Source organism: Lathamus discolor, chromosome 4 (genome assembly GCF_037157495.1).
Source record: "Lathamus discolor isolate bLatDis1 chromosome 4, bLatDis1.hap1, whole genome shotgun sequence".
NCBI classification, from domain to species: domain Eukaryota; kingdom Metazoa; phylum Chordata; class Aves; order Psittaciformes; family Psittacidae; genus Lathamus; species Lathamus discolor.
The window spans coordinates 21,457,240-21,484,176 of NC_088887.1; the positions used below are offsets into that span (position 1 = coordinate 21,457,240).

General features: G+C 41.0%; 1 protein-coding gene across 1 annotated transcript in view; it reads right to left on the bottom strand.

Annotated features, from left to right (window-relative positions):
* Positions 1–352: 352 nt before the first annotated feature.
* The window catches only part of LOC136012739 (beta/gamma crystallin domain-containing protein 3-like), a 31,413-nt gene continuing 4,828 nt past the window's right edge, over positions 353–26,937 (bottom strand). Inside the window, 13 exon segments of the mRNA XM_065675802.1 lie at positions 353–1,259; positions 2,230–2,386; positions 2,993–3,151; positions 4,905–5,028; positions 5,895–6,021; positions 6,540–6,649; positions 12,329–12,361; positions 13,401–13,527; positions 14,797–14,938; positions 21,901–22,025; positions 24,843–24,931; positions 24,933–24,977; positions 26,062–26,097. Of these exon segments, the coding sequence (XP_065531874.1) occupies positions 5,005–5,028; positions 5,895–6,021; positions 6,540–6,649; positions 12,329–12,361; positions 13,401–13,527; positions 14,797–14,938; positions 21,901–22,025; positions 24,843–24,931; positions 24,933–24,977; positions 26,062–26,097 (858 nt within the window). The 3' untranslated portion in view covers positions 353–1,259; positions 2,230–2,386; positions 2,993–3,151; positions 4,905–5,004.

The window sequence follows — 26,937 nt, forward strand, 5'->3', positions numbered from 1 at the left end:
GTGTCCAGTGACTGCAATGCCAGGTCTGTGACTGGATGAATCTACTCACAGTAACACCACAGTGCTGTGGTATCTCCTTTCCTCTGTCTATATGCTTTCATGTGGAAGACATCTAAATGTATAGATGGAGCACGCTCCAGTAGCTTAGGCTAAGAACAGGAACTATTGGTTTTTAATGTGTAAAGTTCACCAGCAAGAAAACCCATTTGTTCTCTTTGTTTGCCCCCAGAGAACAAATGCCTGCTAGCATCTTTGATAATACCTACTAGGAATTATCTTCTGAAGGAAGATGTGGTTTCAAGACTAAATTACATTAAATTAATCTATATACAGCAAAACAAATTTTGGCTAGACTTTAAAATCATTACTTTAATTATTAACATTGCTTTAAATGGAGCTAGCCCTTGTAGAAGTCTAGCCTGACCCAGGACCGTTTCTTCTGATATGTGTAGATATGGTTCCATGTTGAAGGTGATCTTCAGTGATTTCATTGGTTGGAAACAGGCCATGGGTCAGCAAAACCAGTTCCTGAACCTGGAAATTTGGTAGTGCTAAAACAAATGAAAACAAAGACCTACCAGTAACATGGGGGCAGGGGGAAGTCAGGCTTTCTCTACTGCTTCAGTTCACATGCTGAGCTGGTAATTCCAGTTCAACATTGTCTTTATGAACAAAGTAAACTGCATTTAGCAAGAGATACGGTTTGAGCTTCACAGTCACTTGAAACCTAAACAGTTTCAATTGGGACATGGAAGTCCAACACAACCTCTTTCATGCTGCTTTCATTCTTCAGGGAGCTTCTATCAGTTTGAGGGGAAGGTAAAGACATTTCTAAAGAGGCTTTCCCATATTATCCCTTGCAGTTCACATCCTGCAAAACTTACATGTAGTCTCTTTTCCTTTACTTCTAATACTCCAGATGAAAAATAACAAGTGACCTTCACAGGAGTGGCCTCTAAAGCACAGCTTCCCTGCAGAAAGACATGATACCAACCTCCCATCTTCCGTATTTGTGCAAAATTCAGTTTTCAGGAGCTGGTGCTTGGTAGGAAGGAAAGCAGAGAGGAGTTGCTGCTTAATGTTCCAGTGGTGTGTGACTTCAGTAGTTGTTTGGGTGTTCTTCCCCTCTAGGTGTTAATAACACACACAAGGTTCATCTGTGTGGTGAGTTTTACAATATTTCAATATCCCATTTTTGTGACTGTTTGTTGTCTACCAGCTGATTCATAATGACATGATTCTTGTCATAATAATTTCCCCTAAAAAACAAAATCATGAAGGCAAAATCGTAAAAAGAAATGCTCAGAGAAGCCTATATATGATTTTTAAGTAGGAAAATCAGATGGAAACCAGAAATTCTATCAGATAGGGAGTTGTTTCTGCCCCTCTGCCTGTTATGTTTGTCTCCTTCAAATAGTCACTTGTCAGCTTCAGCCCTGGGAGGCTCCATTGGTCAGGAAGCAGAGTGTACCACAAATGTACCTTGGTGCACGGAAATAGCACCCCTACAGACACTTTGCTTTTAGCAGATACTGAGCTCCTGCTATATGGATTTTCAAGGCACATACTGCTCTAACAAGGAATACACAAATTCACAAGTAGATGTGTAATGATTTGGTGTAGCACATCCGTTTCAACCACAAACTTAAGAGGTCCTTAAAATAAGATTTCTCTCCTTTGAATACACATAGCATAGAAATGACACTGAATTGTTTTATCATTATACCATACATAGCAATTGACTAAAAGAAACAAGTTCTGAAGAGCTATTAAGCAGGATCACACAACCCCAGCATTCAACATTGTGTTCTGTAATCTGGGCAGCACAGCTTGCAGATACTGTAAGAGCTGCACCACTATCACCTGATTCCATTTAATGGCTTTGTAGTAACTAGGAATTAATAATGGTGGTTAAACTCCTATTCTGAGGTTGCTTTTCCTTCACCATTTTGTCTTCTGTCACTTTCATTTCTTGCCATGAGCGCTACTGATCCCCCTAAAGTAGAACAGTTAATCTGATCAAAATAAACCTCTGGGATCTAAAGAGTAAGGTTCCCCCCACCCTGTTGTTTCTTGTCCCATTGTCAAGCAACTGGACATAAACCTAACAGGGAACAACAGGATTAAGTATTTAACCTTCAGTGCAAAAAGAGCTGAAATACGGCAATTAACAACAATCACAAAATGCTCTTGGAGGTTTAGTTGTGTGTTTGTTTGTTCCTTAAATACCTTTAATGTCAAGCACCAGTTGTTCGCTGAGGTATGAACTGATGGTTCCATCCTCATTGAGTCTCCACCTTTGCTGGTCCTTCCCATGTTCTGCCCAGAGTGCCACTTTGGCCCCAGGTACGTCTCTGCCCCCAGTGACATCCAGGCAGGCGTTAGCCTAAGACATGAGAAAAGAAATGAGACCCAGGCCACAAAAGCCTTGTGTTTGTGTCTGACTTGTTTCTGTTCAGGCACTGAGCACACTGCAGTGACCCTCTTGCAGCTGGTACCAAGCCTGGCAAGCAAGCTAGGAACTGATCATTCAGCATCTGACCATCAGCTTAGTCAAAGGGGGTGGTCTTTGTTAACTCAGGTCTTGCTTATGTTAAATCATCAGCTTTTTTATATTAATAACAGACTAGCAAGAGCTGCATCAATACAAAATCATTACTTTCTACCACTTACTACTTTCTAGAGAAATTCTTAACTTTAGAGGTAATAAAGTTAATTAAACTTGCAACTTCAGACAGAAAACAGGTTTCTACTTCCAGGAACACCAGTGCCCTTGGATAGATGTGAAAAGCAGCCCAACTTGCGAAAGCAGACAGACCAAATCTGTCTCTACGTAGCAGGAGGATGTAGGTTAGAAGAGTTTTGGTCTAAGACACCTGGGAGAGGCCAAAAGCTATCCTGGTGTTAACGCTAGCCTAGGGTAAAGGCAAGAATTGAAGGTGAAAGTACCACCAGTGATACAACCCACCCACTTCAGCATCTGGAGACTCACCTTGGATTTGAAGAGTCCATGACAGTAGTGCAAGATCTGGGTGTTCTTGCCATTGTATGGGGATGCACACACTGATGTTGCTCTTACATCAGCCAGGCTTCCAGCCACTGCCAGGTATTTGCCTTGGGCTCAGTTCTTCACTCTGAGGTACACTGCTGGCTGAAATAGCATGAAGGGAGGTAGTTACAGCATAGGGATTAAGGATGTTGATGTGAGATTGGTTCCCCTCCATCTTATACCAGTTCTAAAGTTTGTAAGTTCCAGTTTCAGAAAGTGTTTTTCTTGTTGGAAACAAATGTGCATGGTAAAGCAGCAATCAGTGTTCTTCACATGCAGACAGCTGTAAGCAGCAATAGCAGATAAGCTGTTTTAAAACAATGTATTTATGTCTACAGAACTAATTCCTGCAGCATGTAAATATCTAGTTCAGCACATTTCACTCATTCCAAGGCCAGTAAATGGGCTGTACTCCACAACCTTTCTGTTCTCAGGACACAAAACTGAGTCACATATCCAACAACTTCCACCCCTGCTAACTGCGATATACAGCAGAGGGTATTTGCACAAGTTTTGCACAAGTTTCAGATGTTCTGCTTTTTCTTGCACTACCTCTTGACTTGGCCAGTTTTGTAATATGAAATGGAGATGGAAGGAAGAAATATAAAGCAGTGCAGGTTTGCAGTATCCCCCCCTAGTCTCAAAAACACTCAAAACACTACACACCCACAGAAGTGCCAGGCACTGGCAGCTGACTGCACAAACTCCAACCAAAACCAAGCCAAAGCAATGATCACAGAAAACCCAGCAAAGTGGCTGAAGCAGGCTGGGTAACTGCTGCAGTGTGAAAAAAGATGCTACCAAATACAAAAGCTCTTCAGAGTGCTGGCTGATGAAAGGATTCTGGTTTTAAGATCAGTACAGATAATTTTCATTGCTATTTGCCAAAATGACATCCTTCTCTAAGTTATCACTTCCAAAGAATTCCAGGGAGCCATCAGCTTCTTAGACTAAAAACTCCTTGCAGGAAGGGGGGAGGTAATGGATAATGCATAACTAGTGCTCATGACCGCTATTTCTCTTCACTGCAATGTTTCCCAGTTGAATCTTGTGTTTAAAAATAAAGCAGAATTTGTCACTAAGTGGAGACAAGTTGTCTGTGAGAAACAGAGCAGAAACAAACTTTCCCAGTGGAGCAACTGCTCACATGCCCTGCTGTGCTTCCCTGTCCTTTTCCTATCCACCTGGACACTGTCCTCCCACAGCTGTGTGTGGGGCACACACCAGCACTTGCTTTGACTAGTCTGGATGCATCCTGAGACATCTTGGCTAAGCCAAGGGGCAGAATTGTACCTGTTCTTCCTTCAGTGAGGGGCTTTTATCTTAAGTCTTGCTTCTCCACCCATCTTTCCCAAAGCTCCTGAGCACTGTGTGGTTTTGAGACCCAAATCTCTGAATGAGACTGAAAATGGCATTGCTTGGGGTGAGGCAGAGAGGGAAATCCTGGTGGGAATGTGTAAGCTTTGCTTCTTTTGGAAATCTAGGCTACAGCACAATAAAATTTCTTCCATTTATGTTCATTATGAACCAACCCAATGCAAAATTGGTTCTCATTATATAGCAAAAACATAAAAATAGAGCAGCTACAGAACATGCTAATGAGCTATTCAGGAAAAACAAAGCTTGGCTCCAAAGGAACCAGGAATTATTTCCCTTTTGGAGCCTAATATAGATCTCTTAACTGCCAACAGAGGAATTTTCTGCTTCGGTTATCTTCCAGTAGGTCCTTTGGGCTGTCATCATTTGACCTGATTTAAGGAGCACAATGAACCCCATTATACTTAGTTGTAGCACTGATACTTGTGCGCTAACCCCTGCCCAAAACCAGAACTGTTCTCATATAGTCCTACAGTACCTGCTTCACAGGACGAAGGGAGCCAATCACTTTCCAGCCACTGTGTTCATTCCAGTTTGAAATCTCGCTGGGCTCCAGCAGAATCTGCTTTCCTAAGAAATTACATCCCTCGTATGCAATCCACCTGGACACAGGAACAGAACATGGAAGACTACAGGTTACCCACAGCAGAACTGAACTACAGGCTTGGATTGTTGAAAGCCAGCGAACCTCCCTGCAGCAGTGCTCCTATCAAACCTCTGTTGCCCTGCTGCAAAATGCCATCCATTTCAGTGATATAACTGTTTTCAGTCTAAATTAAGACCTGTTTTCTGTTTCTCTGCCTGAAACTTGCAAACTCCGCTTTAGTGTTTGGTTTTGTTGTTGAGATGAATTGACCACAAGCCCCATTCCCCATCCTGTTGTGCCAATGATGTAGGAGAAGGTAGAGAAAATTGGGAGCAAAGTTAAGCCTGGGAAGAAGGGAGGGGTGGCAGGAAGGTGTTTTTAAGATTTCATCTTATTTCTCATTACCCTGCTCTGATCTGATTCGTAATAAATTAATTTCTCACCAAGTCGAGTCTGTTTTGCCCATGATGGTAACCAGTGAGTGATCTCTCCCTGTCTTTATCACAGTCCACGTGCCTGTTACATTTTCTCTCTCCTTGTCCAGCTGAGAAAGTGTAGTGATAGAGTGGCTTTGGTAGGCACCTGGCACCCAGCCAGAGTCAACTGACCACAAAAGCAGTCAGGAAAATGCCAACCAATGCAACTTGGACGAAAGAGAGCAACTTTGAGCCCAGAACACCCGAAAGTATGTCCCTACAAGTGACCATGTACGTGCATACATGCAGCCTGGCTTCTTCCCGGCCCAAAAAATGTAAGCCAAGAAACCAAACTTCACTCTGTTCCCTGAGTGGGAGTTTGTTTAGCACAAGCACTTGCTTCAGACATCTGACTAGGAAAAGAGTTCCAAAAGGTTCCTTTTTTTTTGTGCTATAAAGTCCTTACATATTGGATAGGCTTGAGGGATTTGATTGTAGCAGTCAGGCAGCCACAGGAACTGAGGTCAACATAGAGGCCTTCTTCCAGCACACAGTGATTGTCAGTGGTTTCCCCTTGGTAATACAGGAGCCAACTGCAAGAATAATATAACAGAAGAGATTAGCTGCCCCAGCAGCTTATAAAGTTTCTTTCAAGATTTAATGTTTGCTAAGGAAATAAGGAATAAAAAAATGTTTGTTCTTGTTAAGCTTAAAAGTAATGTGACTTGAAAGGCTATGGGACAAAGCAACCACAATAGGAAAAATGAGATCATGTGGTACAGAAATCTCAGTTCCAGAGTCAAACGACGCAAGCAGAATGCAGACACTTCTTCTGCACCAAGTTTTCAAAATCTGGAATAAATTCTAACTGGAGTAAAAATAAGAATTACAGTAACTGTGCAAACTTCCCACAGGGAAAGGAAAATGCGCACTACCCAAAGCAATGACAGGACAAGAGTTACTAAGATGCACTGCAAGACAAAGGGTCTAATACATGATGGAATATGATGGGCATGTGTTATGCACTTGCAGCTGTCTGAAATTTAGTAATGGTTAAAAAAAAACCAATTTTCCTATTACTTAAAATGGTGGCATGTAAAACAAGACTTACCATCCCCGAAGAACCTTAAAAGAACATGGTATGAATGATGTAAAATCAGAAACTTCTGCTGTGAAATCTATACATGCTCCTTGGAAATGTGTATTACTGAAAGCTTTGAGCTACAAGAACAAAACAAAACAAAACCAATGACTAGAAGGAAAACAAATGCGTTATCATTAATGTAAACAGAGATAGCTGTGCTCTTAGAGAATCAATCATAGAATAGTTTGGATTGGAAGGGAACATCTAACCCCTCTGCAATGAGCAGGGACAATGAGAAGTACCCATTCAATTCACAAAGATACAATAAATAGAATGAATTCTCATTAAAGGCATCTTCTATGTTTCTACAGCTGCTTTATTTTAAGAAAGATAAAGTGTTTTATGATCTCTGAGCCCAGTACAGGATGCTTCCCAGTGATACTAAGGCAGCCAGTATCAAGCATAAGTTCAACTGCAGCAGGCAAGGGCCCAGAGAAAAAGACGTCTAGGACTGAATGATGTTATGTTCCATCCAAAGTACCCCTGAACTGCAGTGCAGTTAACTCTTGCTACAGCTCAACAATGTAGTGTTCAGAACAGGATGCGGACATGTTGGTCAAAAGAAAAAGGGCTACTATTGACAAAGTGCCTTGAAATCTTCTGTGACTGCAGTGATCACAGACAGCTTCTCATTTAAGACTAGCAGGAGAATTTCTGGGGGGAACTGGGTGCAGCCTTCTAGATGCACTATGAACTACTGAAGTTAAGCTAAGCTGCTTTTACATGTTGCGGTGAAGAACTTCAAGCCATGCTGAACCATACCCTGCTGGTAAGATGTGATCAATGCAGCCTGAAACAGCAACAAGATTGAAAGGGTTGCAGTAAAAGAATAAAGGGAAAAAAGGAGAAAAAAATAGTATGATATAACCCATGATCTATAACAAAGTTGCCTAGAATTCTGTACCCTTGGGCTGCCACTGTGTAACTGAAGTGAATTTCACTTTAAAGACTGAAAGAAAGGCTGGAAAAGAATTAAAAATGTAACTGCATCAAAAGAACAGCTCATAGTCTGTAATGGAAGAAAAACAGGATGGCTGTTGCAAGAGCTACTTCCCCCTTCATGCCCCAAATTGGCCTAGCTTCCTGCCAAAGAAATCAAACACCTTTGCCAGTATAGAGAGAAAAGGCCAAACACAAATATCGGCAACTGGTTTTATGGAAAAGCTCAGTCTGTGTTTTTAAAAGAAATAAATATGTTTCCTGTTAGAAAGAACAAGAAAGGCTTAACCTGGCCTCGCATGCTGTAACTGCAATCTAGAGAGCACAAATCAGCTACAATATAATGAATAAAGTCTGTTTTTTCTGTAAATGTAACTGCACTGCCATGTCAGAAAGCAGCTATTTAAGCTGTAATTACATAGTCTTTTCTGCCCATATACCTCAAAACTCTATAAAGGTGTGTGTGTACATACATGTGCACACGCATACCGTCTTGTCTTCATAGGCCATGTGCTATGCAAGGCTTTTAAAATGATCTGTAACTCATTTTTATGCAGAATATGTATAATCACGAATTATGGTCTTAATTAAACAAAAGGTGGGGTGAAGTTCTGATTCTTCAGTGAAAACACTGCATCGTAAAAACATTTACATTGGAAAAGACACTTAAGATCTATTCCAACTGTAAACCTAACAATGCCAAGTCCACACCTAAACCATGTCCCTAAGCACCATGTTTATACATTTCCTAAACACATCCAGGGAATTAGTCTCAAACTGTAGCTATCTCCACTTTGTCAGGATTTTACATTACTATATGAGGTTTTGCTTCCAAAAAGTCAACAGACGGCATGTTAAATACAAATGCAACTTATCACAGCAATTACCCCTGCTTCCTGAATTATCTGTACAAGTCAGCTGCTGTTGAAAGAGGCTTTGCTCTTACTGGGCAAAACCAAGTTTTACTTTAAATAAATAAAACAAATGGCTTTATAGAATCGGTGATTTCAGGCATTCGTACATTGCACGTACTTTGTTTATATGGCAGGAGGAAAAGGTCAGGGGACTTACCAAGAGACTTAAGAGAAATTAGTTGCTTTTCAGTTTCTGAAAAGTGCAAAAAGACACAATCTTGTAGACAGTGACAACAGCTCCCTGAGCTCAGAACTACATTTATTAAAGGTGGGAAAACGTATATCCTTCAAAATAACTAGTATATGGCTTATACAAAGGTCAAGCATTTGGATGCTTAAGGATTTGCCAGATCATACACACCCTGATTTGAATTTCCAACCTAAAAGACTTTTATTATACTCTGAATAGAGAATATTTAGCCAAAAGACCACCCTTTACTCATTCTATGCAATTAAATGTTTTCCCATCAAAACTTACTAAAAATAACTCCCCTCCTAAAAGAACTGTAGCAATATGAATCACAGAATCACAGAATCCCAAGGGTTGGAAGGGACCTCAAAAGATCATCTAGTCCAACCCCCCTGCAAGAGCAGGGTAACCTACAGTACATCACACAGGAACTTGTCCAGGCGGGCCTTGAATATCTCCAGTGTAGGAGACTCCACAACCCCCCTGGGCAACCTGTTCCAGTGCTCTCTCACTCTTACAGTAAAGAAGTTCTTCCTGATGTTAACGTGGAACTTCCTATGCTCCAGTTTACACCCATTGCCCCTTGTCCTATCACTGGATATCACTGAAAAAAGCCTAGCTCCATCATCCTGACACCTACCCTTTACATATTTGTAAACATTGATGAGGTCACCCCTCAGTCTCCTCTTCTCCAAGCTAAAGAGACCCAGCTCCCTCAGCCTCTCCTCATAAGGGAGATGTTCCACTCCCTTAATCATCTTTGTGGCTCTGCGCTGGACTCCTTCAAGCAATTCCCTGTCCTTCTTGAACAGAGGGGCCCAGAACTGGACGCAATATTCCAGATGCGGCCTCACCAAGGCTGAGTAGAGGGGGAGGAGAACCTCTCTTGACCTACTAACCACTCCCTTTCTAATGCACCCTAAGATGCCATTTGCCTTCTTGGCCACAAGAGCACATTGCTGGCTCATGGTCATCCTCCTATCCACCAGGACCCCCAGGTCCCTTTCCCCTTTGCTACTTTCCAGCAGGTCAACCCCCAACCTGTACTGGTACATGGGGTTGTTCTTCCCCAGATGCAAGACTCTACACTTGCCCTTGTTGAATTTCATCAAGTTTCTCCCCGCCCAACTCTCCAGCCTGTCCAGGTCTCGCTGAATGGCAGCACAGCCTTCTGGTGTGTCAGCCACTCCTCCCAGTTTTGTGTCATCAGCGAACTTGCTGAGGGTGCACTCAGTTCCCTCATCCAGGTCATTGATGAAAATATTAAACAGCACCGGTCCAAGCACCGACCCCTGAGGGACTCCACTAGTCACAGACCTCCAGCTAGATTCTGCGCCATTGACCACAACTCTCTGCCTTCTTCCTTTCAACCAGTTCTCGATCCACCTCACTACTTGATCGTCAAGCCCACACTTCCTTAGCTTATCTATGAGGATGCTGTGGGAGACAGTATCAAATGCCTTACTGAAATCAAGAAAAACTACATCTACCGCTCTACCATCATCCCTCCACCTAGTCACTTCCTCATAGAAGGCTATAAGGTTGGACATACATGACTTCCCCCTCATAAAACCATGTTGGCTGTTCTTAATGACCCCCTCGTCCTTGATATGCCTAGTGATGGAGTCAAGAATAAGTTGTTCCATCACCTTTCCAGGGATGGAGGTACGGCTGACCGGTCTATAATTACCCGGGTCCTCCTTCTTGCCCTTCTTATAGACTGGTGTGACCTTTGCCATCCGCCAATCCTCAGGCACCTTGCCCGTTTCCCACGACTTACCAAAGATGATGGAGAGTGGCCTAGCAATGACCTCCGCCAGCTCCCTCAGCACCCGTGGGTGCATTCCATCCGGACCCATCGATTTACAGATGTCCAGATTGCATAGCTGATCCCTAACCCAATCCTCATCTACCAAAGCAAACTCCTTTGTCCTGACTCCTTCTGGGGCTAGCTTTGGGGCAGAACCGTGGGAAAACCAGGATCATGATACATCAGAACAGTATCCTTTGCACATGGCGGTAAGACTGCTGTCAGAAGACACAAAGGACAAAACACTATCTAGTACATGTCAGTATTTAAAGGTGATTGTGCATATACACACACAGGGTTGGTTTTTTGTGTCTTATGCATTACTGGAAATAAAGACTGTCAAGCACAATTTACTGAAACTTCAAAGGTTTGAATTTATCTTAAAGGTCTGCAAAACTGGACTAAAGCACTCAAAGAACAGTTTCTGGAAGATCCTCAAAAAAATAGAATCCTTGAAGATGGAGAGAAAATTATCTGGTATTTATGTGGTATCATTTACCAAGGTCTTACTGTGAACATACTTCCAACTCTTTGGATTTGGCCACAAACCGCCATATGAATAGGTCGGGCAGGAAGTAAGTGTTTAAGACTAAAATAATACCCCAATTATGTCTTCAGACAGGAAACATTTCCTGTAGTCCTGGGTTAATCATAAAATTGTGGAACTAGAAAACTTGAAGAAAAAAAGCAGGTTGTGGTCCACCTGCTAAGTAACACAATGCACATGTTTCCCATGCACTTATGGCTATTATGCCCTATCCAAGAAAGAAAGAGCAAAACTGTGTTCAGATGGCAAAACACTTAGTTTTCTGTGAGATAATCACTGAGCTCTAAAGTCTCTTTTGTCTGAAATGTCCTGTTTCTTGAAAAGAAGTTGTTCAAATTTGCTTAATCAAAAGCATGTCATAGAGTAATATAACCAGAGATCATCACCCAGGCTAGCAGCACACTCCGGGACAGAAAAAGAGAAACCAAACAACTAAAGCAGGAATGGAGGAGAGCTCTGTTGGGACAATGTTGCAGGAGACATAGACCACACTTGGTGATGAGCACAAACACTTAGAGCAGGTTTTTGTTTTAGAAAGGCATCACAAAGGCACATTACTGGAATCTAACCTTGTAAGGTAAGGACCAAAAGTGTAAAACTTCCAACTAACTTGTTCTTGAGACTAAAAGTGAATTATAGAGATTGCTTTCTTTTTTGTAAGTTGTCACCAAAGTACACACAACTTGCAGGGAAATTGTCAGAACCTATCGTAAAAGAGATTTATCACAGATTGATTATAACCAGGATGTGTGCAATTATGGTTACATGCTACTGTGAGGAGAAAGGAAGCATGGAGTAAGTGGTGCTTATTCCTTAAGGAGTAGCTAGCTATACATGCTTGAGAGACTATGAGAAGCAGAGTGACCAGCAGATGAGACTAAAACCCACAACTTCCCCTGTTGATGCATATGCAGGTATGAAGAGTGCAGTTCAGTTTTCTGCAGTTTATACTTTCTACTTCACTTCATACATGAACAGGACAGTGACAAGCAGATACAGTGCAAAATAATGGAAAGAAAATATGCCATAGAGAAGGATAAATGCATGCGATAGCAAGTTACCAGGAACAGGAAGGAAAGAAAAAAGCTAGAGACCCATCCAGAGTCACTCAAAACCTACTGAACTGCTTGCATTTTTGAGGACAATATTAAAGAGTATGATTTAGAATACAGCAACAGCAGAGCATTAGCAACCTTAACTGGTATACATCTACCCATTTCCTCCATCAATGGTCTACAGTATGAAAATGGTAATACTAAGATACCATTTGAAGTAATGAAGCAAGACATTCAAGATTACCTGTATTTAATTATTAACTATAGTTTAGTACTAGAGTGTTATATAGCATCAACATACCAAATGTGGAGGCTCATTCATTCCAAGTGGCTCCTGCAATAATAAATATATACACACACATATAAATAAATTAAATTAATTGCAATTTGTTTCCTAGAAGCCAAGGCAAGTTCCTGAAATTTGTTAATTACCAAGTCAAGTACAGAGAAAAACACTTCCCAGGCTCTCAGCACAATTCTCCTCACCGGTCTTGGCCATCAGTTGCCTGTAAGCTCATGACTGTTCAGTGCCATTCACACAAAGAACTTGCATCAGCATTGATTAGTTCACATAATGTGGTTTAGAGTCCATGTAAATACCTCTGCATTTATTTTTGAGTCTATTTCTTGAAAAAAAAGACAGAATAAAAAACTACAGAAGACTGACAACTTTTTCAACATGTGCTCTCCAAAATAAGGTTAAATGTTCCTTTCCTATTTTCAGTGTAGTTGTATCACTTCTTATATACTTATTATAGAGAACTGGCTTTGGTTTGCATAGAGTTTTGAAGTTCTGGCACTACTCTATTTGGGTAAGTTGCACTACATTAGATTTAGTAATGGATTAAAAATATCTCTTGTCTTTCCTATGTGTATTTCCTATGTATCTCTTGTATTTCCTATGTGTATCTCCTGTGTATCTCTTGTATTTCCTATGTGTATCACAAATATTTTAGCATAAATACTGAAAAAAAGAAGTCAGACCTCTACTATACAGCAACATGTTGGTCAGGTAAATTCTCAAGTATTTTTCTATCCATCGATAGTGGATATAAAGGCATTATAAATTGCTATGTTTTAAGGCAAATTAAGTCTTTCAGGCCACATTGTTCTTTCCATGAGTGAATTCTGACAAAGGGAAGCTCTTATGAAGTTTCCCTGATAATTCTTCTCAACAGATAGAAAGATCCAGAGTGTCCGTTTCAGTCTCCATCCTGAACAGACACTTTATGTCATTCACATATGAATTGTTTCCAAGTAAACAGACAAATTGATTAAACAGCACAGGCCACATTATAACATTATTGTACACTCTGAACTCCAAAGGTCTTATTTCTTTTAAGTTTCCCCCTTAACAAGTTCCAGTAACTCACCAACTTAATAGGTCGAATTGACATGATGATTTTACTAGATCCTCCCCAGTCAAAGAAACATTTGTATTTTCCTTTCTCCAACACATATTGTTCTCCACAGAAGTATTTCTGCTGATATGCAACCCACCTGGAGAATGAGACAAAAATTAAACTGAAAACACATTTTTCTACGTAGTTTGATGAAACTACTAACAAATTAAATGGAACAATTTTCTCTGGAGCTTCCTTGGCAAGCGCATCTGACAGACAATGCAATACTAAACCCAAAGAGAAGCATATAACTATCACGCACTTGATTTTCTACTTTTACTTTGCAAACACTACTTTGACAAACATAGTTACTGTTGGGCTTAAACCATGACACCCACTATTGCTACTTGTCCTAGAGTTTGAATGTTTTATAGTGCCACTTAACGGTTGCTGATCCCTATAATCATCATCATTAGGGTAGGTATGACAATCTTAATACTGCAGTTTTGGCATTACTATTAAAGTCTGGAATTTCCACCCATGATTCCACAGTGCTCTTTTCTCATAATGTATTTTAGGTTTTAGCACTCGATACCATTCTACATGTACAGTACCACTTCCTTGCCTATAATAGCCTACTCCATCATTCCTAAAGGGTTCGTAGCTCCTCTGCTTATCCTTCCTGTGAATTTCTGCAGAATCTGCTCTATCAGAGCTGTTATTTCATCCCAAGTATTCCAGTTCCCCCATTCTATTTTTTAGGCTTCTAGCTCTTATAAGTTTTGCCCTTGCCACACCAGTTAGTACTGGTTATCTCCATCAGCAGACACTGCAGGTGGTATAATTTATCTCCCTTATGTATTGCAATTATGGTGTTTATTTTCCTCCTGAACTTCACATATGCACACAACAAGTTAGCCAAGTCCACCCCGTAGGCTGTATCATCTTGAACCAGGTACTCTACCACATGTGTTAGTTCAATCCCCTGCTTTAAGTTTAAATAGTTCTCTAAAAAGTATTTCATTTTTAGTGCCAGCAGCCTGACTTTATTACAAATAAGGCACAGCTCATCCTTTAAGTATATATCCCAAAAGGTACCCCAGTTCTTAACATACCTAAAGTCCCTTTTCTGTATTACTACCAGAATTCCTCTATCATGAAACTGCAGTGTGTGAGACCACTGAAGGGACATCATAACCCTTCTGTAGTAACAAGAATGCCCGGATTCAAATGAAGGTGTAGGCATGAGATTTAGACAAAACCTAAGATTATTATCTTTTTCTTCCATTAACAAAGTAAATGGAAAGAAACATTGCTCTCCCCTAGATATTTACCACCTGCACCATGTGAAACGTATTTCTGAACCCAAACACAGCTGTGCACAAAAATGCTTAATAGCTCAATCCATGTATTTGAGCAGACTTACACTCCACTTCTCACAAGAATCAACCTCGTCTCTGAACCAAATCCAGCCTGCTCCAAATCAGGGATTTCTTCATTGACGATATCTAATGCTTTCCCATCTTCATCATCAGACTGAAAAAGTGCCACTGATGACTCTATGAAATCCTAAGAGGCAGAACAGGAGTTAAAAGACAGGCTGTCATAGCTCAGTGACACTTCACAACACAAAACATTTTGGAAAAGAGTTGTTGCCTGAAAGACAGCATTCTATAAAGCAGTGAGGGGACTTAGGTCCCTTGTGGGGATATTTACAAGTTATTTTGGCATTGAAGTGTCCAGCTGGAAGCCTGGCAATCTGATATGGCCTTCAGTGGTTTCCACTGAAGAGAAGAAGAACCTACTGCTCATGAGCACCATCCTTTCCTCTACAAGGATGACTGAAAGTACAATGATGCCTGTGTGAGAAACAGAAGACTCAAGGCTGGGTATTTAGCATTGATCTTCAACAGCTTCACAAATGACCACTCCAAGCATCACTATGACTACAGTCTATTACTTCAAGCTCTCCTTCCTCATCCTTTCCAGCAATAAGGCAACAATCATGAAGAGGAAAGACTGGGAAAGATCACCTTTCCAGCACAAGAGGTTTGTAGTTTTTGGATACATCCACTGTATGATTAATCGCTACAGCTATAAAATAAATCCCACATGACACTGTCACGTTCTCTTTTATATGACCACATGACACTGCTTTATACTTTCAGCTTGCATAGCTACTTAATCAGGTTACTTGCACAGCTCCAGCTTATTTGAATTTGGGTTTCAAATCTCCAGCTTTTTAACTACTTAGCAATTTTAGGCACAAAGTTCAGGCACTGCTTGGGAGAACAGAACACAGCAATTCATTCACTTTAGTCCTTTAACTTTGATCAAAAAGCATGAACTCAAATCAATTTCAGTGTTTCTGAAATACTCAGCAATGTTGTATGGTAAGTTGAAAATAAGTAGGTCTTGCAAGCAAGAGAAAAGGATTAAGCAAATAAAGGAACTGACACAGATTCACAAATGTATGAGGACACCATCGTGGGAATTATTACACTAAATACTTGCTGCTGTAGCACCAGGCACCAACCAGAGAGCAGTAAACTGAAGGCTACACTGAGAAAGCAAAGACTTACAAAAAACACATAGAAATTAAGACTGTGCCAAGCATGCAGCCAGATTCATTTGGTCAGTTCATCAAACAAGCTCTTTAGAGGATACTATGCCTTTGTACAGCATTCAATCACAATTAATGAAAACCTATTTTAGAATGAACACTTGATGTGGCTCAACTTCTCTGCATTGCTTACAGGACAGTAAAAAGTGACAGAACAAATTCTTTAGCAAACCTGGTCTTCCTACTACATTGACCATCTCCTCCTTTCACTTATTTAAAAAGATGCAACTACTTCATGTATACACTAGAAATTCAAGTGACAGCTCAGGCAGAATCATTATGAACCACTGCAGCTTCAGGCTACTTTTTAGATGCAAAAAGGAGGAGGGGAGGAGTAGGGAAGAAAGAAAACCAGCTACTCTTAAGTTGTAGAGCAAGGGACTTTATAAGAGTTCCTGAAAAGCCATTTAGATCAAATCTACACATAATTTCTTTGACTAAATTTAAAATACTGAAATAAACCCACAATTGTAATTACATTTAATACGTTTCAAATTCAGACATCATTTATTCTCCCTAAATTTTCTCTTACAATAAGCAATAGGAGAAGAACTTAAAAATAGACTTTCAGAGCAAGGCAATTCATTTTACACTTGAAAACATTAATGGGAAAGCTCCAAAGACAATCTAATCTGCTCCACTGAAAGAAACTCAAATGTCACTCTTTCCCTGATCACAACAGCCACAGGCAAACCCCAGCCTCACAGATTCTCTCATGTGACACTGCAGAAAAGAAGCAAATACAACTGTCCCCCGAAACAGCACAAACTGCTGTCTGCCATCAGGAACAAACCCTGCATTTGACTCCAACATGTCCAATATAGATACAGATAGCAGAGTCAGAAGTACTTTGGAGAAAACAATCCTGCAAGTAATTCCTATCTCTGCTTTCAAAACACTCCTCAAATCACCACACTGGAGATAGTAAAGACATTGAGGTGCTGGAGTGTGTCCAAAGAAGAGCAACAAAGCCAGTGGAAGGGTCTAGAGCGCAAGTCTTATGAGATGCAGCTAAGGGAACTGGAGTTGCTTAGTCTGGAGAAGAGGAGGCTCAGGGGGGAACCTTATCACTCTCTACAACTGCCTGACAGGAGGATGTAGCAAAGGGTTTATCTTCTCCCAAGTAACAAGCAATAGGACAGGAAGAAATGACCTCAAGTTGTGCCAGGGGAAGTTTAGACGGATATTAGGAAAAATTTCTTCACTGAAAAGGTTGTCAAGCATTGGAACAGGCTGTCCAAGGGAAGTGGTGGAGTCACCACCACTGAAGGTATTTAAAAGATATGTAGATGTGGTGCTTAGGGACACGGTTTAGTGGTGGACGTGGCAGTGTTAGGTTTACAGTTGGACTCGATTACCTTAAAGGTCTTTTCCAACCTAGATGATTCTATGACTGTTCACAGCAGAAATATTGAAGACAGACAAAACCTGAGAGCTCTTGCAGTATGCCTACATGTGTGTACACCTTCACCAGTAGATGGGAAGGGATGCCTTGCAACAATCCCCTCTGTTGTGTGTGATGTCTAACATTTCTAATTTGTCAAGAAATTATATTCATGCTCAACTGCAGTCATAGAATCATAGAATAGTTAGGGTTGGAAAGGACCTCAAGATCATCTAGTTCCAACCCCCCTGCCATGGGCAGGGACACCTCGCACTAAACCATCCCACACAAGGCTTCATCCAACCTGGCCTTGAACACCGCCAGGGATGGAGCACTCACAACCTCCCTGGGCAAACCCATTCCAGTGTCTCACCACCCTAACAGGAAAGAATTTCCTCCCTATATCCAATCTAAACTTCCCCTGTTTAAGTTTTAACCCGTTACCCCTTGTCCTGTCACTACAGTCCCTGACGAAGAGTCCCTCCCCAGCATCCTTGTAGGCCCCCTTCAGATACTGGAAGGCTGCTATGAGGTCTCCACGCAGCCTTCTCTTCTCCAGGCTGAACAGCCCCAACTTCCTCAGCCTGTCTTCATACAGGAGGTGCTCCAGTCCCCTGATCATCCTCGTGGCCCTCCTCTGGACTTGTTCCAGCAATTCCATGTCCTTTTTATGCTGAGGACACCAGAACTGCACACAACACTCCAGGTGAGGTCTCACAAGAGCAGAGTAGAGGGGCAGGATCACCTCCTTTGACCTGCTGGTCACGTTCCTTTTGATGCAGCCCAGGATACGGTTGGCTTTCTGGGCTGCGAGCGCACACTGAAGCTGGCTCATGTTCATTTTCTCATCGACCAGCACCCCCAAGTCCTTCTCCGCAGGAGCTGCTCTGAATCTCTTGCCCAATCTGTAGCCGTGCCTGGGATTGCTCCGACCCAGGTGTAGGACCTTGCACTTGTCATGGTTGAACTTCATAAGGTTGGCATCAGCCCACCTCACAGGCGTGTCAAGGTCCCTCTGGATGGCATCCCTTCCCTCCAGCGTATCAACCGGACCACACAGCTTGGTGTCATCGGCAAACTTGCCGAGGGCACACTCAATCCCACTGTCCATGTCAGCGATGAAGATGTTGAACAAGACTGGTCCCAACACCGATCCCGGTGGGACACCACTCGTTACCGGTCTCCAGCCGGACATCGAGTCATTAACCACAACTCTTTGTGTGCGGCCATCCAGCCAGTTCTTTATCCACCGAGTGGTCCATCCATCAAATTGATATCTCTCCAATTTAGAGAGAAGGATGTCGTGTGGGACAGTGTCAAACGCTTTGCACAAGTCCAGGTAGATGATGTCAACTGCTTTACCCTTATCCATCAATTCTGTAGCCCCATCATAGAAGGCCACCAAATTGGTCAGGCAGGATTTCCCCTTAGTGAAGATGGCTGTCACCAAGCACCTTGTTGTTTTTCATGTGCCTTAGCATGCCTTCCAGGAGAATGTGCTCCAAGGTTTTACCAGGCACAGAGGTGAGACTGACTGGTCTGTAATTCCCCGGGTCTTCCATTTTCCCCTTCTTGAAAATGGGGGTTATATTTCCCTTTTTCCAGTCGTCGGGAACTTCACCTGACTGCCATGATTTTTCAAATATGATGGCCAGTGGCTTAGCAACTTCATTCACCAGCTCCTTCAGGACCCGTGGATGGATTCCATCAGGTCCTATGGACTTGTGCGCGTTCAGATTTTTAAGATGGTCTCGAACCAGATCCTCTCCTACAGTGGACCCAAGGTCTTCATTCTCATAGTCCCTGCGTCTACCTTCTAAGAGCTGGGTGGTGCGGTCAGAGCCTTTGCCAGTGAAGACCGAGGCAAGGAAGTCGTTCAGAACCTCAGCCTTCTCCAAATCCTGTCACTGGTATGTGTACATCCAGTCACTGGTATGTGTGCAGAAACATGGGTTGGATTTTCCTAGCACTAACAAGCTCTGGTGGAACCTGTCACGTTGAACATGGTGGCGCAGAAACATCTGAATAGCTTTGCATAGTACTAAGCCACATTAACAGAGCTGGTACTGACACAAGTTAATGAGGCACGTCGTAGCCAGCCTAGCTCTCTGCAGAGCCATTTACATACTTCTGTACCACACTCCCTGCTTTGGGAGCACAGCACAGAAACATTTGATCTGACTCTGCCTAGAGCTGACGCAGGTACACAGGCTCATTACTTTCAGCTTCATGCCATGTAAGCCAGGCTAAATTGTTTTCAGGTCTGGGCTGGCCTTAAAGCCAACACAGTCAAGGTCATGCGGTGCCATGCCTGAGAAAGAAAGAAAAAAGCCTAGCTAGATAGGCCCTCAAATGACCCCACACCAGTGAGTACCTATAAAGGGCCATCCCCATTCCTTACCTGAGCTGACCATGAATAATGCAACTTGGCTACATTCCCCCAAATCCTTACTCTTCTACAGAAAGTCTTGAATTCATCTGATTAAAACAGAAGTTCTAGGGAAGAACAATAAAGATCTGATACCTGGGAACACCTCTGTGGAGTCTGAGACCATCACAACCTTTACTGCATTTCTCCTGACAGAATTTATGAGGTAACAGAGAAGATCTAGGGTGGTGAGGTGCTGGAATGGGTTGCCCAAATTAGTGGTAAATGCTCCATCCCTAGTAGTGTTCCAGGCCAGGTTGGAGAGAGCCTTGGGTGACATGGTCTAGGATAAGGCATCCCTGTCCATGGCAGAGGGGCTGGAACTGGATGATGTAAAGATCCTTTCCAGCCCTGACCATTTTGTGACTCTATGATTTGCTGTGCACTGAAGGGCCTTAAGCACACAGCACTAGTTTTAGATTTCTGGCCAGATCCTCTTGAAAACAAGAGTTTGTTACTAAAGTATTTTTAATAACCTGACCTTAAGTATCATATACAAAGTCACTAAGGGAGCATATGGCAAGCCTGAACACTGACCTATGTACTGCATGTCAGAGAGGCAGTCAATCTGTTGGTCAAGCTGAACAGCAAAATGCCAGTGCCATTAGTAATTTTACTGGCAAATAGCTCATTGTTTTTAGTTATGGTACAGTTTAAGGAGAAGTATTACTTAGACTGTTGTTATCAATACGTATGCATTGCTGTATATTTATATGCCAATTTAAATGACACATAATGATACACAAGTGTGAATGATACATGGTTTTAAAAGTTAATGACTTGAGATTCTGGACTGTTCTAGGCACAAATCAAATTAATGCATGCATAGGTCACCCTAATAGGCTGGTGCACAATTCTAAGCTTGTAATTATGTCCTCCGCCAAGAGAAAGATCTAAAAAGATCAATTTAAGTTGTCCAAGTATCCTATGTATAGCTTGAAAAGAAACAAAAAGTAAGAAAAAGTAAGATTACTCAAGAATTTGACAGCATTCTGCACATTTAAAATGAGGAGTTACAGAAAACTTCTGCCAGTTTCTCCCAGAAACTCAAAAATAAATTATTTAGGGAAGGACATTTTTCTTCCACTCAGCTTATTCTATCTTCATTTTAAGTTACATGAGAGATTTTGATTATAAATACAGCTTTCACTAGGTGCCTTTCACAAAAAAATCAAAATGGCAAATTGTGAATTTAAGCATGGCCTTTCTGGGTTCACAGTAAATCCATACCCCCCCTCCCACCCCCCCGGCCTTTTTTAATAATGACTGCTGAGACAGTAAGTTTGCTCTAAACACTTGTCTTCAAACTTCACGAAATTCCTGGGCTCCAGAATACCACATCTGCTCAGATGAAGAGATGAGTAATTTGAGTGTAAAAGACTGAATAATCTCAGAGTGAATATAAATATCAGCTGTATTTAAAGCTCTCAGAATTTCAATTAGAATGAATACCTTCCCCCCAAAACAAACAAGAAAAACACAAATCAAAGGAAATTATAAAGAAGTTCTAATCCAATGTTTCACCGTCACTGTAAAATCTAACTTTGTTTCCTATACTGGATTCTGATATATTTTTTATTATTTCATCTTTGTCCCCACTAAGCACATTTGAGTAGCAGGGATTTTGTCACCATGATTATTTTTGCTGCCAAAATTTCCTGGCACAAAAATCACAGAGACAGAGTAATGCTGTTCTAAGGCTTGAAACAGCTGCTGTGTTGAAAAGCTATTTTTATTTTAATAAGGAGCTATACTGTACAATTCTGCATATTCAACTTCTAAGAAATTTGTATCTCTAGAACAGAATTATCTTGAAGGGCAGAAGTGAGATACCTGGCAAATCTGGCAGGTAGACAAGGAATTCTGCATGATACCTTCTTTGTATGAACTTTATAAAGGCTATTTAGAACCCGTTTCTGCTTTGCAATGTATACAGCGCAGTCCAGATTTCATGAAGTAGGAAAAGAATGAGAATGAACTTGGGCAAAAGATGGAATGACTTAAACCCAAGACAGCCATACCATATACAAAGAATAACCATCCTCTTTATGTGTAGAATTGTGCACAATTTGTGTGAAATTCATAGAAGCACTTATAGCCTGAAGGAACCGGAAAGACAGGATACTGTCAGTTCCCCCCCATGAGTGTCTGTCTTCATAATTTCCCTCCTTCAGCAAGTACTGACGGCCTTTGTAACGCTCCTTATCATAGGCAACCCATCTACAGCAAACCGTGCAACAAAAGAAAGAGAAATAACTAAAAGCAAAACAACTGCACACAGGATTTTCTGTAACAAAAGGGGAAGAGAATATCCTAAGAACACTGAAATGGGTATCACAGACTCGGCAAACAAGGCAATGCTTGTCTGAAATCACAACAGCACCCATGAAGTGTTCTTTGTGGGTCAAAATCCCACCATGTGATTCTTTCTCCTACAACAGTTTATTTGTGCAATGATTCTCCATGTACCTCCTCTTGGTCAGCCATGTTCCCAGTAACAGTATTTGCTTCACAGAGCCTGACCAAAACACTGTAAGCCACCAAATATTAATGATAAAAACCAAACACATCCCTTCAGTGTATTAATAAATGGCAAGATTCTACCCACGCTGGAGCTTGCAGCAAAATTAATGGTTTCAACTGAAAAAAAATTCATGTTCTAATATTTTTTCTCGTTCTAATCTAAACATATATATATATGAACAGAAAAGTGAACTGAATATATACAACACATTGTGTATGGAATATGTTTTAGCACTGAGGGAACAAAAGTTTTTGAAGTATTTTGAACAAGCAGATAAGGCTCAATGAAAAGAAGATACTTTCACATCACCCTTGAAAACTATTTTGAAAAAGTGGGTCCCCCTCTTTCTTCTTGTAAGCATTTCTTTCATTAAAGTTGCCTTGTAAGAATTAGAACTGCTGTACAAATTCTGTTGGCACTGGAATTCGGCAGGCAGGGATTGCTTTACTTTTAGTACCATTTGGTTTACATTAATTTAGCTGTTTAAGTTACCGCAGTATTGAAAATAAAAGCTGCCACAACAGACAGAAAGATGAGTTTTAATAATCTGAGGCTTTCCAGATAGCAAATATATCATATATTTATGAACAGATTATCTGAACATTCATAGTTAAATTTAGTTTGAATTTAGTGCTTGTAAGATTCTGACAACAGCCTGAAAGGATGTATGTTATCCGATCTTTATATTGTAATCCCTTCAGTAAAAAGAATCTGAAAACTATTTTGTTGCTAAGCTGTTTGGCAGGAGCAAGCATCCTGCACACTTCAAGGAGTCCTATCCTGCTGGGTCTCAGGAAAGGCTGAAAGAATAATGTGTGGGGTTGGTAGCTTGCTAGAATAGCTGGCAATAGTTGGCTCTGAGTCTACCCTGTGACCAGACGGCATTGCACAGCCCCTTTTGTGCATCTTCGTGTGTCTTGCAGGGCAAAAGAGAATCAATCTGAGGCCTCAATGCAGGAAAATAAGGGTAGATTCTTAATTCCAGAGAACACGCAACAGGTGGCAAAGGAAAACCATTAAGACAATAAAACAGTTTATAGACTTCAGAGGCATTAAATGTCAAATTGAAGAGCGACCACACCTACCCAAGGTCCTTTTGGCAGATTAAGTACAGACTATCAGAAGTATAAAGCAATATTAAATTGAAGGTCTGTGGGAATACTGTCATTAAGGAACAAAGTGGCCTAATTTATCAGTATCCAAGTGGTAAACACCAACTTCACACCTCACACATTTAGTTTTATCTTCCTATATTCCCTTACATAGATAAACCATATCTATATCTGTAGGCTTTGTGGCTATCTGAACTAACCCCATCTGAATGGCATCTTGGTGCTCAGGCTTGTTAGCATAAGAATAAACACATAACCACCGGAATGGTTATATGAGGTGCTTTACTGCAGCGCTGGGAAACCAGGGGCACTCGCCCAAATCTGGCTTCGACCTCGTCACATCGCGTTCGCAATTTATACACTAAAAATTTGGTTACTAATACATATTCAACACGGATTGCATCATTAACTAATACATATGTATCAAGGATTGCCACATCAGTCTATTACGACATCAGCCTCTTCTGCGCTTGCACAGCCTCCTCTGGTGGTCGCATTGATGAAGTAAGGAGTCTTCCTCAGATGAAGTAAGAAGTCTTCCTCGCTCTGTCCTTCTTCACCTTTCTGTTCTTTGGATATATCCCAACCATTGTGTGGACACCAGCATTGTCTTGTTCTCACTTGACTACCCTGGTGTGTCCATTAATTTCTACTTCGATAGACTTTCACAATACTTTTTAAATCCACCTGTATGCCCTTTACCATATGTAATTATGTTAGCTCTTGCCACCTAGCCTACCATTGTTAACATTGGTTACTGAATAACTCTGGTACAAAACTACAAACAGTACTGGAAAATTACAGTATTTCCAAACCCACACTACTGATTTATAAATTTTCAAATATAATCATTTCTAATATTTAGTTATCGTAAAATTTTGCCCTTTTCTCTAACAGGCTGAGGTCCCTGGCACTACAGGTGGCCAATGAGAAAGGTGTCCAAAGACCAATACTGATGCAGTGGCATACTACCCTATGCATAAAGTTTGCAGCCCCAATGTCTCTGGACCTTTTGGCTTTCTGGCTCCCTGAGCCCTAACCTGAATGGCACCACGGAACTGAGGCTCACTTCTCCAGCACCATGGGTGTCCCACATGAGAAGGGTGTGCAAGGAGCAATGCTGGTGCAGTGCTGTACTCATCTTAGCATGCATTTTACAGCCCCAATATCTCTGGACCTGTAGGCTTTGTGGCCCTCTGAACCCTAACCCAAATCTTTATGATACCATAATACTGACGCTGTGGAGAAGCGGTTTTACCCAAGGTTGATAATCAACAAAAGGAAAATATATTCTTTTAGAAATATTTTACTAGTGATTTTAATCATCACTTTGCACTTCTTGGCATTCAGTTATGATTTCCCACTTGAAAGTAAGTCAATATAAAAGTGAAATATACTTACACTCCACCAATTACACGTATTGATCCAATTTCCTTAAATTCCTCTTCATTACCAAACAGAGCTGGGACAGAACTGATGTTTTCTGAAAAAGTCTTTGGACCATCCTCCAAAGTGGGTTTTCTCATATATTATTATCTAGAAAATATGATATTGAACAATGCCTTGAGTATGCCCTGAACAGTAATTTGAAGTTTAGATGTGCGCACTGCTATAGGGTGTGGAAGACATGTTTTCCATCACTATGGAAGAAAATTCAGGGTTGTATTCCTAAGCCCTTCTGATTCTCCAGTGCTCTAGAAGCTGAAAAGACACTATTTGGATTTAGACAGGCCTGTCAGGCTATTTGCAGACATTTCCACAGAAGGATACTTATCCACACAATTGTACATACATAAACGCACTCTGCAGCTATATGGCTGTAATTTATCCTGTAATCCTGTGCCTGGACAGTGTTTATTAACCTTCAGTGAATCCTACATGGTCACAGCTAGACACGCAGAGCTTAATCGTTCACAAGCAGACAAGAGGTCTTTCTCTGTACTTTGCTGAAATTATTTTGGTGACTGCAGTTAACACCTTCTTAAGGTGGCTCATCTGCTGCACACACATACCAGGAATTAACAGTATTAACATTTATTGCAATATTTATTAGAAAAATGCCTCTGTCTTGCATGTATTTGTATCATTAAAAGTTACCTAAAGCATTACTATTCTTGTGGAGACCGAGAAAAAGAAGGGAAAAGGAGCAGCAACTCTGGATTAGCTTTCTGCTGGTCAAATCACAAAAGGATCGTGGTCCCTCTCATAACTCCCATAACTGGGACTGGGTATAGGAAGGAAGGGTCCTATTTGTGCCCCTTCCTGTCCTTTACCCTCCCTTTTTTTAAATCTGGTATGTTCAACAGGAAGATCTCTCCTGATCCCCACCCATTAGTGACTGAAGTATCAAGTCAGGAAAATTCACCATATTTTGTGTAAGTTTCACAATTCTTCAGCAAATTCACATTCTATTTTGTGAAAATCAGGCTATTGCTACTTTTGCAACTCATAAAACACTAGTAAGAAAGCTGGCTTGACACAGCATCAGTGATTTTTTCTTCAGCAGCAAACACTGAATTCTTAAAATCAAACCTCATATACCCAACAAAAAGAAAACAGCTTAAATAAAGGTTTTGTATTTCCAGCGTGCGCATATTTTATCAACATCTTTAGTGCTTACCTTGACATTCATTGGCATTTGTACCTTTAGTCCACCCTAAAAAAGAGACGGGGGAAAGGAGGAAATAAACACATTTATATAAAACTTGAAATTATGCTTTGACATGTATTTTATAGCACTTCTAGTACTTTCACAGCACAAAAGTCTTTGTAATTACACTCACCACTTTCAGAGTTGGCTAAATGAAATACTAGTTTAAATGCACTGATAATTCATAAAGGCCAGGGACACTACTGTGTCCTGCAAACTAATCAGTGCATTGACAAGCCTGCAGTGGTGCAAGCAACTTAAAAATATTCCTTTGCTGTCTTAGAAATCTAAAGCAAGTATTTACTGTTTTAAACTAATTCATATTGACCAAATTTTTAAATTAAAATTTAAAGCTTTGTTGTATATATTTCAATTTCTTAAGAACAGATGGTAGAATACTAAGAAACTATAAACACCAGAAGAGAGAGAAAATATAGGCAGACATATTCATGTCTGTGGTCAAAGAGCAAATGTAACAAATGGATTTCCTCTGGAAATGTTAGTGCATGATGTTCTGTGAGGGAACAAGACACCTACGTCCTATGACTGACTAAAGAGACAGCTGTTCAATCTTTCTCCTTTGTAGCTTTTAAACTCTCTTTCTGTAGGCTTGCTATGTATACAATAGAATTGTTATACCCTTCCACACCTCTCTCATATTTTATTATCCCTCTCAGTTCTGTATGATTTGATTTCCACTCATTAAGAGCAGTTTCCCAGAAATACAACCTAGTTAATCAGTCATTCCCTCTGACTACTTGGTTTTACTTGGGCAGACACAGAAGCCCAGCAAGCCATAGTGACTGCCATGCCATAACAACACTGCAAATACACCTTGGCATGAGA